This window comes from Canis lupus, chromosome 30 (genome assembly GCF_011100685.1).
Source record: "Canis lupus familiaris isolate Mischka breed German Shepherd chromosome 30, alternate assembly UU_Cfam_GSD_1.0, whole genome shotgun sequence".
Classification (NCBI taxonomy): Eukaryota; Metazoa; Chordata; class Mammalia; order Carnivora; family Canidae; genus Canis; species Canis lupus.
The window spans coordinates 27,126,327-27,141,473 of NC_049251.1; the positions used below are offsets into that span (position 1 = coordinate 27,126,327).

At 32.5% G+C, this 15,147-nt stretch overlaps 1 protein-coding gene across 4 annotated transcripts in view; it reads right to left on the minus strand.

Moving 5' to 3' along the window:
- Positions 1–15,147, minus strand: part of VPS13C (vacuolar protein sorting 13 homolog C) — a 169,144-nt gene that overhangs the window by 107,444 nt on the left and 46,553 nt on the right. For all 4 annotated transcript variants that reach the window (XR_005381733.1, XM_038580596.1, XM_038580597.1 and 1 more), the window contains 10 exons: positions 12,446–12,575; positions 11,604–11,698; positions 9,185–9,327; positions 8,164–8,356; positions 7,356–7,470; positions 6,537–6,673; positions 5,476–5,599; positions 4,155–4,272; positions 950–1,079; positions 77–155 (listed from right to left, as the gene is read on the minus strand). Coding sequence is in view for 3 of the 4 variants with exons in the window: in XM_038580596.1 (XP_038436524.1) it covers positions 77–155; positions 950–1,079; positions 4,155–4,272; positions 5,476–5,599; positions 6,537–6,673; positions 7,356–7,470; positions 8,164–8,356; positions 9,185–9,327; positions 11,604–11,698; positions 12,446–12,575 (1,264 nt within the window). In the remaining variant the exon portion in view is untranslated. The remainder of the gene's footprint in view (positions 1–76; positions 156–949; positions 1,080–4,154; positions 4,273–5,475; positions 5,600–6,536; positions 6,674–7,355; positions 7,471–8,163; positions 8,357–9,184; positions 9,328–11,603; positions 11,699–12,445; positions 12,576–15,147) is intronic.

Here is a 15,147-nt window from a genome sequence, read left to right on the forward strand (position 1 = left end):
TTGTTTTCTGAAAATTTTAACTCTATATTCAAATGTATACAGACTTGCTTTAATAAAGAACATTTACAATCCTTACCTGATTCTACTCCATCTAGCAACAGTGAAGTACCAAGTAGGTCTTTTGTCCTATCTGAAATAACAGGAATTGAGGATACCTAGCAAAGAATAAAAAAAGTTTTCTTAACACACTGATTTAGCAGGATCAAATGTACATAATGAGAAAAATACTGAAAAAGTAACAGAAGAGAGATGAAAAGACACACAATACACAACCTTCCAACGAAGCACATTATGCCATCAACTAATAGTTGGCTAGTGTTCACTAACTATTAAGACTACTACCTCTATTTATAAGAGCAGACTAGGTACTACTCTAGTAGATAAGTATATTAATCATAGTGTGTCATTTAGTTGCTATCTAGGACAATACTGTGTGTCTGTATTACAGGTTCCTAGAAAATGGTATCAGCATTAGTGGGCTCTCTCAAATTTCATTTCCAAGTGGAAATTCAACACTTATTTTGTGTTGTAAAGATCAATTCTAATTAAAGCTATCTACAACTTCTAAATCTAATGTGTAAGAAAACTACATATAAATTATTTTATTTTGAAAGATTTTAAAGATTTCTGTATCTAACTTTATTTAAACACATTTCATATATTTGTGAAATATGTTTTCCTTTCATTTATGTATTTTTTGTTTCCTTTGCTCTCTAAAGCTAACTTCCTGCCACCACTCTAAACAGTAACGAAAAGGGGCTTCAAACTTTATTTATTCAATGCATATACACTTTTGTATAAAATCAACAACATTAAACTTCAGAAGTGTATCATATAAATGAAACTGGCCCTAAAAAATATTCAAAAATAAATTAGCTCAAAGAAAGATGAAAAAAATTCACCGTATCCACAAATGAAAAGATTTAACATTTTTATTATATCCATTTACCTGTCTCTCTGGAGACTGTGCAGGGGATTTCTGTGGCAAGGGTATACTGTTAATCAAACATAGCACATCTTTCATCTTCTGGTCAGAAATTCTCACATGCACCAAAGGGAGTCCTCCAGATAGTTTCAATCTAAAAATACAATTCAACAGTAAGGTTTTAAGGTCCAGCTTCTTTCTATTATGGAAGGGAGATAGATTAGAGACTACACTGTGGAGTCAAAGTGACTCTGGAAATGTTTAAATCTAACTAATACTAATAGTCAACATTGTCAGAGTGGTTCTATATAAGCCAAATTTCCAGATAAATTTAATGTATCCCTCTTAAAGCCAAACCTTTTAAAATTAACTAATTTTATGAACCTATTTTCAAACACAATGTCTAATTTATAAAACCACTATACATTCTTTATTTCCTGACATCAAAGATTTTGCATTACACGTATCTACTAGTGTCTACTCACTCCATCACTCCCTATCCCCTTGCCTTAATTCCTTTCCTCATACTTGACAGTGCCTGACATATCATATATATATATGTGTGTGTGTGTGTGTATATATATATATATACATACATATATATATATATATATATATATACACACTTTACTTATTTTACTTCTCCTGATTAAAATATAAGCACCCTGAGGAAATCTGTTTCATTCACTGCTGAATCACTACTGTGCTTTCAATAGTTGCTTACTCTTCGGCACCTGCTTCTACTGTGCTTCCCTACTCAGCATACCTGCCTAGGTTTATCTGTCTCAACAGCTTTGTGGCAGCTGTTTGCTGCTCATGAAGTTCTTTTCAGTTATTATTTATCTTTGACTTCCCAACTAAGCTGTCAACAGCTCAGGTTGAGAGATGCCTAACCATTACATAAAGAATGATTTTCTGTATAATGCACAAACCGTTAATGTTCCAAAGAGGTCAGTTGGTTGTTCCTGTCTCAAAATATTGAACTTTCTACAAAAGTACTCTGTAAGTTGAAAGCACCATAAATATGTAAAATGCTTCTTCATTATTTGTGAAACATTACATAAAACTAAAAGCATCTCAAATAGAGGGACTGATGAACCCTCCCACCTAAAATAACTACAAAGTTGAACAAAACACATGAAACAACGGTTTAAAAGACATTGGACATCAGTCAAGAAAAGACAGATGAAAGACAAAACAAATGAGGGAAGACCTAGTAATACCCTCGCTTACTGACTTAAGAATTTCAATATGTGCAAGGAACAGTAAAGGGGTACTTGAAGAGGAATTTACAACCTTAAATGCCTACAGTAGAAAAGAAGAAAGGTCTTAAATGAGTGTTTTCAACTTCTACCTTAAAGAACTAAGAAAGTAAAGCAAAAGGAACCAAAGAGAAGCAGAAGGGGAAAAAAAGAAATAATAAACATAAGTGGAAATTAATGAAATAAAAAACAGAAGGACAATAGAGAAAATAATTGAAACCAAAAGCTAATTCTTTCAGAAGATGATCAACAAAACTGATAAGCCAATCACAAAAAAAAAAAAAAAGAGAAAAGGCACAAACTACTAACATCAGCAAGGAGAGGGATATAGCATCACTACAAATTCTCTATGTGTTAAAAAGGCAATACAATAATATATAAACAATCTTACGACAATAAAACTAAGATGGACAGATTTCTTCTGTAAAGACAAACTACCAAACATTAATAAAAAAATCTGAAAAAAAAGAAAAAAATCTGAATAGCCCTTTATGAAATATATTGAATTTGCAGTTAAAAATTCTCCCCTCAAAAACAAAACTCAAGTCTAGAAGGCTTCACTAATAAATTCTATCAAACATATAAAGAAGAAATAATTCTACACTACTTCCTCCAAAAAAATCACTCCATGAGACCAACATTATCCTGATACTCTGATACGAAAATAATAAAAGCACAAATATCCCTTATAAAGATGATGACCCTTGAACAATAGGAGTTTGAACTTCATAGGTCTACTTATATGTGGTTTTTTCAATAAATACCATGCAGTACTGTAACTATTTTTTCTCCCTAATGATTTTCTTAATAACATTTCCTTTTCCCTAGCTTTAGTGTAAAAACAGACTATATAACAACATAGTATATATATAACTATATACAAAATATGTGTTAGTCAACTGTTTGTATTATTGTAAGGCTTCCAGAAGGTAGGCTTTTAGTAGTTAAGTTTAGGAGAAATTAAAAATATATGGATTTTCAAGTGAGCAGATGTGGGAATAGAATAGAATGGGGGCTAGTGTCTCTAAGCCTTGCATTGCTGAAGGGTCAACTGTAAAAAAAAAAAAGAGGGATGATGGATGTGTTCATTATCTTGACTGTAGTGATGGTTTCATAGGTTATATATATGTCAAAACTTATCAAATTATATGCTTAAACAGATGTAGCTTACTGAATGTCAATAATATTTCAATAAGGCTACTAAGGCAACACAAATGTTTCATAATTATCTCCTTAAATTCAAAATTCAGCTTCTACTTTTCATTCCCTTGAATTATTCTCAAGATTTTACATGGTTTCATAATCAAAAGAGCCTCTATTTTTTTTTTTTTTTTAGTTTCAAGTTTTTATTTAAATTCTAGTTGACATACAGTGTAGTAATATTAGTTTCAGGAGTAGAATTTAGTGATTCATCACTTACAACATTCAGGGCTCATCACAAGTGCCCTCCTTATTAATATCATCACCCATTTAACCCACATCCCACCCACCTCCACTCCAGGATCTCAGTTCTCTATAGTTAAAAGTCTTTTCTGCTTTGCCTTTTTCTTCCTCTATGTTCAAATGTTTGGTTTCTTAAATTCTACATATGAATAAAATAATATGGTATTTGTCCTTCTCTGACTTATTCTGCTTAGCATAATACTCTCTAGCTCCATTCACACTGCTAATTTTTGAAGATTTTATTTTATTGATATTGAATCATGGATTTGATCCATTCAAAAACACAGATAAAAAAAATTTTAAAAAACACAGATAACTAACTTTTACACAATCTGAAAGTCAAAATACTTCTAAGAGAGGTGATACACCATAATTTAAATAAACAATTTCTTAAAAATGTGTTTTTGCTATAAGATAATCATTTTTTCTGTCCTTCACAAATCTAGTTTTGCTTTCTTAAAATCCAGGAATATAGATAATTTCAACTTGTTAATTTTATAATATAAGAGAAACTCATACATTACCTGGCCATTCTAATGTCTTTTTCTACCATTGCCTTGGCCAACTCAACATGAATATCCATGGGTTGCAATATATGCATAGTTGATGGATGCTGAAATCGACATCTTTTCCAGTTTTCCTCTTAAAAAAAAAATTTTAAATTAAACAACTAATTACCTTGGAAAATTACTATAACTTTATAAAAAAGAGCAAACATATTCATAAATACTAATGCTTAGTTCTTTCAATATAGAAGTTAAATGATCTATATTTTTAAAAATAAGATTGACAGTTAATAATGTAACTGCTTATTTTAAAATGTTTTTGGGCAGCTCGGGTGGCTCAGCAGTTTAGCGCCACCTTCAGCCCAGGGCCTGATCCTGGAGACCCGGGATCAAGTCCCATGTCAGGCTCCCTGCATGGAGCCTGCTTCTCCCTCTGCCTGTGCCTCTGCCTGTGTCTCTGCCTCTGTCTCTCATGAATAAATAAATAAAAATCATAAATAAATAAATAAATAAATAAATAAATAAATAAATAAATAAATAAATAAATAAAGCAAGCTTTCTAGGTAGTAGTAACAGTTTATAATAAGTGGGTATTTTTCCCCACTTAATTACTAAATAATTCTCATAGAATTGATTATTACTCCTGTAGGAATACTAAAATAATTTTCTGTAATAAATTACACAATTCCCGTCAAAGAAAAAAATTAAAATTCACCCAGGCACTAAAATTGAGGATTCTTAATGCCAAGGAATTTCAGTGTTTATTCTTTCACATGTCCACTCTAACTCCATTTGACATCTTTTATCTTCATCCTAGATTATGTCTAGGCTTTACTTAAGCAGTAGAAAACACCAAAGCTTTTGGAAAATAATTTACTGCCTTTAGGGTTTTAAGACTCATACTTGCCAGTTATCTACAAAAGCAGAAGACCATAACACTACTGAAATAATAACTAGCCTAATATACTCAAAATATTTTAAAATGAAGCAACAAGGGAAGACAACACTGAGACATCCCAAAAGCACTGAGAAAAATGTAAGTTGAGGGCAGCTTCTATTTTTGTGTTCTAGACAGTTTCATAGTCATATCTCAACAAAAGAGGCAATGACTAGACCTAGATTCAAACAGCGCTAAGTATCTAAAGATAAACAGGGAAATTTTTATCTCATTACTAACCGTGGCAATGATTTGCACTATTGGGCTCCAATTTGGTTTTAAGTGACCAATAGATATGTGTTCAAAATATTGTCAGGGTTGATATACATGCATATATACACACATATTTACCTTAGCTACTCAACGTAATTTCAAGATTCTAAAAATTGAGCAACAGTTTACCTGCTCTTGCAAAGAGTAATTGCACACTTTTTATTTCAACATCAAACTTGTCATAGGCTTTATCCATTAATTCTTCCAAAGATGAATTATTAGTCTTCTGCAAACCTTGATCTTTACTGTTAAGCTAAAATGGACAAAAAAACTCCAATTTTCTAAACGGAAAAATATATTGATACTTTTGTTGTGTTTTCTTAAAAACTGAAATGAAAACACTGCCCTTAATGAGTTCATATTCTGCTTAATTTTCTGACAATTATTTGCAAATATTTTATTAAGAGTATAATATTTCAGTATATCTCTTTAATATGCTTGGGTAATAGGTGCTCAGCATAGTTGTACTAATTAGAAGATCGGTTAGACAGCTGTCTACCTCAAATAACCTGTCTAGACATGCAACTCTTCCTGGCTCTCAGCAGTTACTTCCACTCAGGCTCAGCACCCCTACTACCTATTCTAATCCCTTCACCCTGAAATCGCAGGTTTTGTTCTTTCTTCTTCCCATTGCATCACCAGAATAAACAGGCTATTAGAATTCAGCTCCAATTTCTACTTCCTTTTCCCTCTTCCCAAAGGAAGCAAGGATGAATTTGGGACTTTATTTTTTGAAATCTTCACTTTTTCTCAGAAGCTTGGATTTCTAATGGGTTTGACACCCAAAACCTTAGAGTTCTACTCTCTATTTAATTGCTGGCAGTGGTATAACAAACATATATTAATATGTGTATAATTTCCTATTGTCAGAATATGTAAATTAACAAATAACACTGTGTAATTAAACTCTGGACATTTAGGAGTACTTGAAAACTTCTCTCCAATTAAAAAAATACAGCAGTAATCCAGTCCTCAATATCAAATCATCTACCATTACAGAAAATTTTACGGATTTCCATGGTTCTTTTTAATAGCCATAAGATTTATATAAAATCTAAGCTAGGCTTGGCAAAATACTAAGAAGAAATAAGTCTAAGTCTAAGTAAACTCTGGGGGAAAAAATAGCAAAGTGTCAGATAACTAACTTCCAACCTGAGCAAAACGGGCAGAAGAAATGGGTATACACCTACCTGAAATGTACCAAAATCTAAAATGAGAAGATCTGACTTTTCATGGTGGAAACCTGTCTGTGGAAGTATTAGATAAGAAGGTTTCAGATTTATCCTTAAATCAAGGACTTTTCGAGTTTCAATAATATGTGTAAGTCCTAAGAGAAAGAACAAAAGATTAGATGGTCAAATTGATATATGTAATTATATTATTAACAATGAGAATACAATATCACTTGTATTATGGAGGATCATCAGTTCCCACAAGCTAGAGTTTCAAAATTAAGCATCTAAGATGAAACTGCATATGGTCATTGGGAAGCAATCATATCATTATACTGTACAGTAAATCCAACATAGTATTTTATCCAGAAGAAGATAATCCATCATTTCTTTATTTAAGCAACCATATAAAGTAAGCTGGCTTGAGTTCGGAGACCATGTTGTACAAAAGCAGGTATCTTTAGAATCAGATTCACACACAATATGATGAACCATTTCTTAAGAACTGAGATGGAGGGATGCTCTTCATCTCGAGCTCACTCTGGGGCACAGGTTCTTAAAGGTAATGGCAGACAGAATCATCTGTGCCTAGTATTATTCCCTTTTTCATTCAGTCTGACAGGTATATTTGACTTCAGGTAACCCATGTACACAAAACACAATTTGTATGTGTTTAATGTAATTTCAATGTAATTTAATTTAATAATTTAAATATTTTAATTAAATGTAATGTCATTAAAAAAAGAGCAACATACACTATTTTAAATACACTATTTACATTAAAATAGACAACAAAATTTTTAATTTCATTGCTGTTCATGCAGATAAATTCTTTACCTGTAGCTGTTCTCTCTTTAATTTCTTCCAGCTTCATTAATGTAGCTGATGTTATTTGCTCAAGATCTAATCCTTTATTTGATTGAAAGAATTCAACAACTGCATTGATAGTTTTCTGTAAAATAATTTAAAATATAAGCAAGCCATACATAGTACTTTCCATATTATAAATTTTAAAACTTCAGTTTAATTCTAAACAACGGTGGCTCTAAACTTAGGAGATACCTCCAAAGATACTCTACCCTACTATATCTCTCTCTGGTTTAAAAAAAAAAAAAAAAAATAGCCCAAGTAAGCTTACTAGAGAGGCAAAAAATGTGTGCAGATCACTAAGGTTACTTTAAGTACATTCTAAGGTGTCATGTTGATATAGCAATGGACATTACTACTAAACTATACACTTAAATGCCGAGATGGTAAGTTAAATATATTTTACAATTTAAATTTTTTAAAAATCAGAGAATACAATTACTCTAGAGTCTTTATAAAATGCCTCTCACCCTGACTGTGAAACTCCTAAACTGGAAAATTGGAAAAATCATGGATCTCAACAACACAGTAGGGCCAACTTACAAGGGAATACAACGATTAGTGATCCTGATGGCTAGACTGAATTAAGAGCATCACAATAAAAGATGGAACCATAGATACAGAACCTGAGCTACCATTTTCAATAACATCTAAATGTTAATGTTTTTTTTTCATGTGAACAATATTTAATAAAAGTATGAAAGAGGAAAAAGAAGAAAATCATACGTCAGAAGTGTACGATGGGTTTAATAAAGATGGACTTTTTCCTTGCACTTACAGCATCATAGATGACCTCCACAGGCTGAGACTGAACAATCAGAGTCTGGTCAGCAGTGCTATTCTCTGGATTGGTTTCAAACTCGATTTTAAGCAAGGATGAGGTAGTATCACCAATGGAAGCCACAAGTGATGGTACAATACCCTCCTGTTTCAGACCTGTTATATACCAATGTTCTAATTTTGCTTCCACCCTACAATCCGGTGAATAAAAAAATAATATAAATAAAATGCTGAGTAATATAATGGATTAAAATACAGATTCTCCTTTAAAAAAAAAAAAACTACTTTGAGAGCCAGTACTATACCTATTACCCAGAGGTAAAGTCTAAACTTCTCAGCCTGACATTTAATTACCCTACAATCTGAAGTTTTGTTTTGGTTTTGGCTCTTAACTCCTCATCCACATGAGAAACTCACTCTGGCCAACTTCCAAAGATTACAGAAGTTCTGATCACTGTTACATGAATACAAGCTACACTTCACTTAAGGAATTCATCTCTCATGTCACCTGAAAACAACCTTATCCTGTTTTCTCCTAGTCCTTTCTACTCAGCTACCTTAAGTCCCAATTCTTCTAGCCCAAGTTCTCCTCTGCAACTGAACTTGTGTAGCATTAACCTCAAGGATTTCACTTTACAGCATCTTCTCAGCTATGAGCTCTCTAATATGTTACATAGTTATTACATTATTAACTTTTTGGTTATTCACTCTTAACACCTACAGGGTAAACTTATTAGAAACAAATTTATTATTCCTATGCTAGCTTTCATAGTATCAAACTGATAAATGTAGCAATATTAAGTATTTGTGAGGGAAAGAACAGAGGGTAGAATAAATGATGAACTCCACATATAGCTTCATAACAAAACAAATGTAAAAGTAAAAAGACCATCTGACACACAAAAGGAAAAGAAACTAAAGAACTATTATTAATCAGTCATTTAATGCTAAATACACTATTTTTTGGCTAAGTCATAACTAGAAATAAAAATTGAAATTATAAGCTTTTTAAAACTTACTTAAGTGCTTGTGCTCCTGGTCGCTGAGATACTTGAGTGCCCAAGCCAATTATCTGAATTTTCAGTATTTCTGGAATATTTTGGTTTTCTCTTATTGTAACAGAGGTGCTTACTAGCTTCAGTGTCATTATATGGGCAACATACTAGACAAACGAAATGAATGAAAATTATTATAGTTAAGTAATTATTACTTTAATAGTTTATTTAAATTTGCTGTATTATAAAGTGATCCAAATACAATGTTCAAAAAAGATCAGAAACTTAAATACAAAATTGTCCAAATAACACAATTACAAGAGATCCAAAATTCATTTCTCCTAATTTTAAAGATAGTAGAAATGAAACTAGATAAAATATTTTGTCACATAAAGACTCAATTCACCAACTTTCACTAAAGCAAACTAATTCAGAACAATCCTCTGGCTCAAAAACTGGACAAGATATAAAGAGCATCTGCTTGATGTCTTTAGATGGTTAAAAAACTATTGAGAAAAATTGATAGGTCAAAACAAAGCAGGACAGAGAACCAGGGAGATGATTCTCATCAAACCACAAAGGAAGACATTAAGACAGGAAGCAAGGAACAAAAGATCCACAAAACAGAAAACAATTAACAAAATGGCAACAGCAAGTCCTTACCTCAATACTTACTTTAAAAGTGAATAGATTAAATTTTCCAATAAAAAGATAAAGAACAGCAGAATGGATTTAAAAAATATACCCAATGATTAGGCTGCTTACAAAAAGACAACTCACTTTAGCCTTAAGGACCCATATAGACTAAAAGTGAAAGAATGGAAAAAGATATTTCAAGCAAATAGTAACTCCCCCAAAAAAGGAGAGCTATATTTATATCAGAAGAAAATAAATTTTAAGTTAAATGTTGTCAAAAGAGATAAGAAGGTCATTACATAATGATAAAGAGATCAGTCAATCTAGAAAATGTAAGAGTTGTAAATACTTATGCACCCAATAACGCAGTACCTAAATACATAAAACAAATCCTTAAAAAAGAAATTTGAACTAAAAAAAAAGAAATAAAAAAAGAAATAAATGTCAATATATCAACAGTTGGGGACTTCAATAACTCACTCTCAACCACAGATAGATCATCCTGACAGAGAATCAATAAACAATGGATTTAAAACACTATAACCCAAAGAGACCAAACAAACTTACTCAAAACAGCAGCAGAATAAACATTCTTTTCAAGCCCACAGGAACATTTCCCAGGAGAAATCATACAATAGGCAATGAAACAAGTCCCCCAAATTTAAGAAGATATAAGTTATACCAAGTATCTTTCTCAAACATGGAATAAGATCTCAATAAGAAAAAAGCTACAAAATTCACCAATATGTGGAAATTAAACAACACACTCTTGAACAACCACTGGATCAAAAGGAAAATTAAAAAAAAGAAGCATAAGACAAACAAAAACAGAAATATAACACAACAAAACTTATGGGATGCAGCAGAAGCATCTTCTTTCTAGAAAGGAAGTTTATAGTGATCAATTCATATAACAAGAAAAAAGAAAGATCTCAAATAAACAACCTAACTTTACACCTCAAGGAACTAGAAAATGAAGAACTAAACCCAAAGTTAGAAGAAGAAAGGAAATAATAAAAATTAGAGAAGAAATAAATGAAACAGATTAAAAAATAGAAAAGATTACAAAACCAAGTTGGTTCTTTGAGAACAAATAAAACTGACAAACCATTAGCTAGACTAAGCAAGAAAAAAAGAGAGACAACACATATGAGTAAAATTATAAATAAAAGAGGAGATAATAATAAGGCAGATATCACAGATACACAAAGGATCACAGGAGACTACTAAGAACAACTATATACCAACAAATGAGACAACCTAGAAAAAAAGGATAAATTTCTAGAAATGTGTAATCTACCAAGACTGCATCATGATTCATGAAGAAACAGAAACTCAAAAGACCAATAATGAGTAAGGAGTCTGAGTCAGTAATCAGAAACCTCCCACCAAAGAAAACCTCAGGACCAGATAAAATCACTGGTAAATCCTATCAAACATTTAAAAAAGAATTTACAGGGCGCCTGGGTAGCTCAGTGGTTGAGCGTCTGCCTTTGGCTCAGGTCGTGATCCTGGAGTCCTGGGATCAAGTCCCACATCAGGCTCCCCACAGGGAGCCTGCTTCTCCCTCTGCTTGTGTCTCTGCGTCTCTCTCTGTCTCTCATGAATAAATAAATAAATCTTTATAAATAAATAAATAAATAAATGAATAAATAAATAAATAAGAATTTACTCCAATTCTTCTCATACATTCTTGTGAAAAGAAACAAATACAATTTTTATAAGAGATCAGTAACTCGTTTAGCCCAATTCAAGATAATACAGTAACATGAAACAAAATGTCTCTTTAAGCACCTAAAATAATCACCTGCTTCGGTAAGGCTAAGTTGTGGGTGCTCTCACTATAGCCAATAGCAGTGAAGAGCTTATCTTTCTCCTCTGCAGTCATAATGTCATCAATAGCTACAAAGAAAGGACAGTATTTTAAGAAATCAATTGCTTCAGTATTACAGATGCAATAAAAAATATCAAACCAAAGTAACAAGTGCCCTAAAATCAATGCTAAAGCAACATCAGCCAGATAATTTCCTCTAATATACTACTTTGCCTAGTCAAAACAGCCAACATGTATTTGCTTGCTTATGTCAAGAAAAGGCAAAGAGACACCATGAAAGAAATTCTGGTCTCATATAAGGATTTTAGAATTCCCTAAATATGTTAAAAATTAAGTGAAACTTCTAATATCCATGCAAAAAGTTAACAATAAGAAATGTCAGTTAACACTTCTGAATTTCACCTTATAAAGTTTCACAGAAATAACTTCCTCAAAAATATCAAAGTTTTGAGGCACCTGAGTGGCTCAGTCAGTTAAGCATCTGCCTTCAGCTCAGGCCATGATCTCAGGGTCCTAGGGTGGAGCCCTGTGTCAGGCTCCCTGCTCAGAGGGGAGTCTGCTTCTCCCTCTCCATTTGCCCCTCCCCCTGCTTGTGCGCGCTCTCTCTCTCTCTCTCTCTCTTTCTCAAATAAATAAAATCTTTAAAAAAAAAATCAAAGTTTTAATTTAGTTAAACTCAGAAATGTTCCAGCCTGACATATTTGGTTGTATGTTTACTAATAATAAACATCATAAAACTCCACTAACTGGCTAAAATAAAACATATATATTTTTTTCTTAACAGTGTACAACAAATTATCTGAGTTGGAACTTACTTTCAGGAATCAAAGATTCTTCATCTTTTTTCTTAGACTCCTTCTTACCCCAAAACCCACTAAACCAGCCTCCACGTTTCTCGCCTGTGTCAGTAGACTTTTTCCTTAATTTTTGCCCAGATCGAATCACCTAAAAAGTAAAAATTTTTAAACTTAATTAAAGAGGAACTGCCCTCTTCATTTCCAGGTATAGCCAGGTAAGAACAATGGTTAATTTTTTCAACACTATGTTAGGTTAAAAAACAGTCAAGAAAGCCTTCTGAAATGGTATTCAACATAATTTGGTCAATATAGTTCCACTATTAATTTCATTTACTTTCCACACCTACTGATCAAATTTTGATGAGGATGCATTTTGTCAGAAATACAGTTAAGGTTTCAAGGGAATTTTTTTGAGCAATGTGTCTTACAAATGTTTAAGTTAATAAACCACTAAGACTGCAGATTTGCAAAATGAAAAGTTCTCTAAAAAGAAGATACTTCCACACTCAGAAATATTAGTTTAAAACAATGTTTCAGAATTCATATACATTGCTGGCCTGCCAACTACAGACATGGGAGAAGGGTCGAATATAAATAAAAATAATCACTGAATCTCATTTCATCCTCTTCTCAATAAATCCTAGCTTGATTTTCTGTAACTCCTTGAAACAGTAAAAAAAGAGATGAAATCACTAAAAAGCAGAAAACATAAGGATAAATAAAGGGGATAAGTAATCTATCTTCTCATTCCCTGAATAAGTAAACGTTAATAATTTTCCCACTTAAAATTTATATTTTAAATTGAGAGTAATAGGTAACATATTGCATGCCTCCCTGTGTAACAAAAGGTGAAACACTCCAAAAGAGAAGTTGAAAAAAAGAGTTGAATTAGTAAAGAGAAGTTTAAATAAGTTAAAGAAGTTCTCTTTAACATTTAAACATTAAAGATATAAAGAAATAGGTCCACATCTGTGCACAAAACTATAAAAGTTTTTTAGCACTTATACCTCAGCCATAACTACCTTTTGGCAAGCTTACCAATCCAATTTCACTAGTCAGAAATGTAGTAAATAAAAAATATGTATCTGTTTACTTTATGTTCTATATGAAAAAATATTTAACTTCTTTATTCTCTTGGAATAGAAGATTAGTGTGCTTTTTTATATTTTTCATGATAACTAGAACTTAGAGAATTTATTTAACCTCTCTCTGTCTTAATTTACTAATATAAATTGAAGATAATAGTACTTTCCTCAGAATTGATGGTACTCAGCAAATTACATCAAGAAAATGTTAGCTACCATTTTCATTCCTGTTACCAAACTTTCTACTTTAAAATTCTCAGGAACACAAAGATTCAGCGAAAGCAAATCAATTCTCAGCCACCAATATCCTGAATTCATGTCAGATTTAGGCACAACATTGTTAATCCAAGTACTTACTGTGTCTTTTGCATTGAGATATTTTTTGAATGGAACTAACCCCATTGTGTTTATAACAAGAGAAGTTAAAAAAGGGTTGAAAAGCTAATGAGAAGAGACATTCAAACTAAACAAAATAAGAAATAAAGTTTCTTATGCAGCTAGATACCGATTACATAATTCATCAGCAGGTATGAAACCTTAGGATAAAGAAATCATGCAACCTATAAAAAAGAATTTAAAAAAAAGTAGTGATGAAAGAGCACTACACCATTGATAATTCAGGAGAAGACAAGAGTAGTGCCTGAGAATGTAAAGAATAAGCATGGGAAAATGTGACATTTTTGTCACAAGCCAGAGATAAGTGCATATATTCAGGACCTGTTAGAATTTACAAATTAAAAGTGAATGACAAAGCAGCTACTGTGGATATCATAGCTCACTGGTATTCAATCCTTGATGCACTTAAGAATCATTAGGAAGCTTTAACAAAAGCAAAAAACAACAATGCCCAAGCTCCACCACATACCAGGAAGTGGACTCCAGGTATCATTTAAAAAATTCCCTAGGGATTCTAATGTGCAGCAGGATTCAGAACCAGTGAGATAACTAGACAAGATTTTCTCAACAACAGGAGAAATCATCAAGCAGGGAGTAGATGAAATGGCTAATTCAGAAAAGGCACTCAAATGTATATCATCTGGGTTTTTAAGCTTTAAAGAGTCTATCAGCAATGGTTTTAAGGAAAATGCAACCAGAGCCTGCAAGTTAAACTTGTCTTACATATTGGACTTAATAAAAAGGTGGATTTATGAGCAGTTCCCTGTAAATCTAAATACAGGAACAGCTGTACAGTATTTGATATTTTATTAAAGTCCTTTTAACCAAATCGGGGCACCTGGCTGGCTCAGTCTATAGAATGTGCAATTCTTGATCTTGGAGTCATGAGTTTAAGCCCCACACTGGGCATAGAGATTACTTAAAACAAAAAATGTTGGGGCACCTGGCTGGGTCAGTCAGTTAAGCATCCAATCTTGATTATCAGCTCAGGTCTTGATCTCAGAGTTGTGAGTTTAAGCCCCATGCTGTGCTCCACACTGAGTATGGAGTCTACTTGAAAAATAAAAATTTTGGGATGCCTGGGTGGCTCAGCAGTTGAGTCTGCCTTTGGCTCAGGGCATGATCCTAGGGTTTGGGATCAAGTCCCCCAAGCGGCTCCCAGCAGGGAGCCTGCTTCTGCTTGTGCCTATGTCTCTGCCTCTCCCTCCTCTTTCTCTATCTCTCATGAATAAATAAATA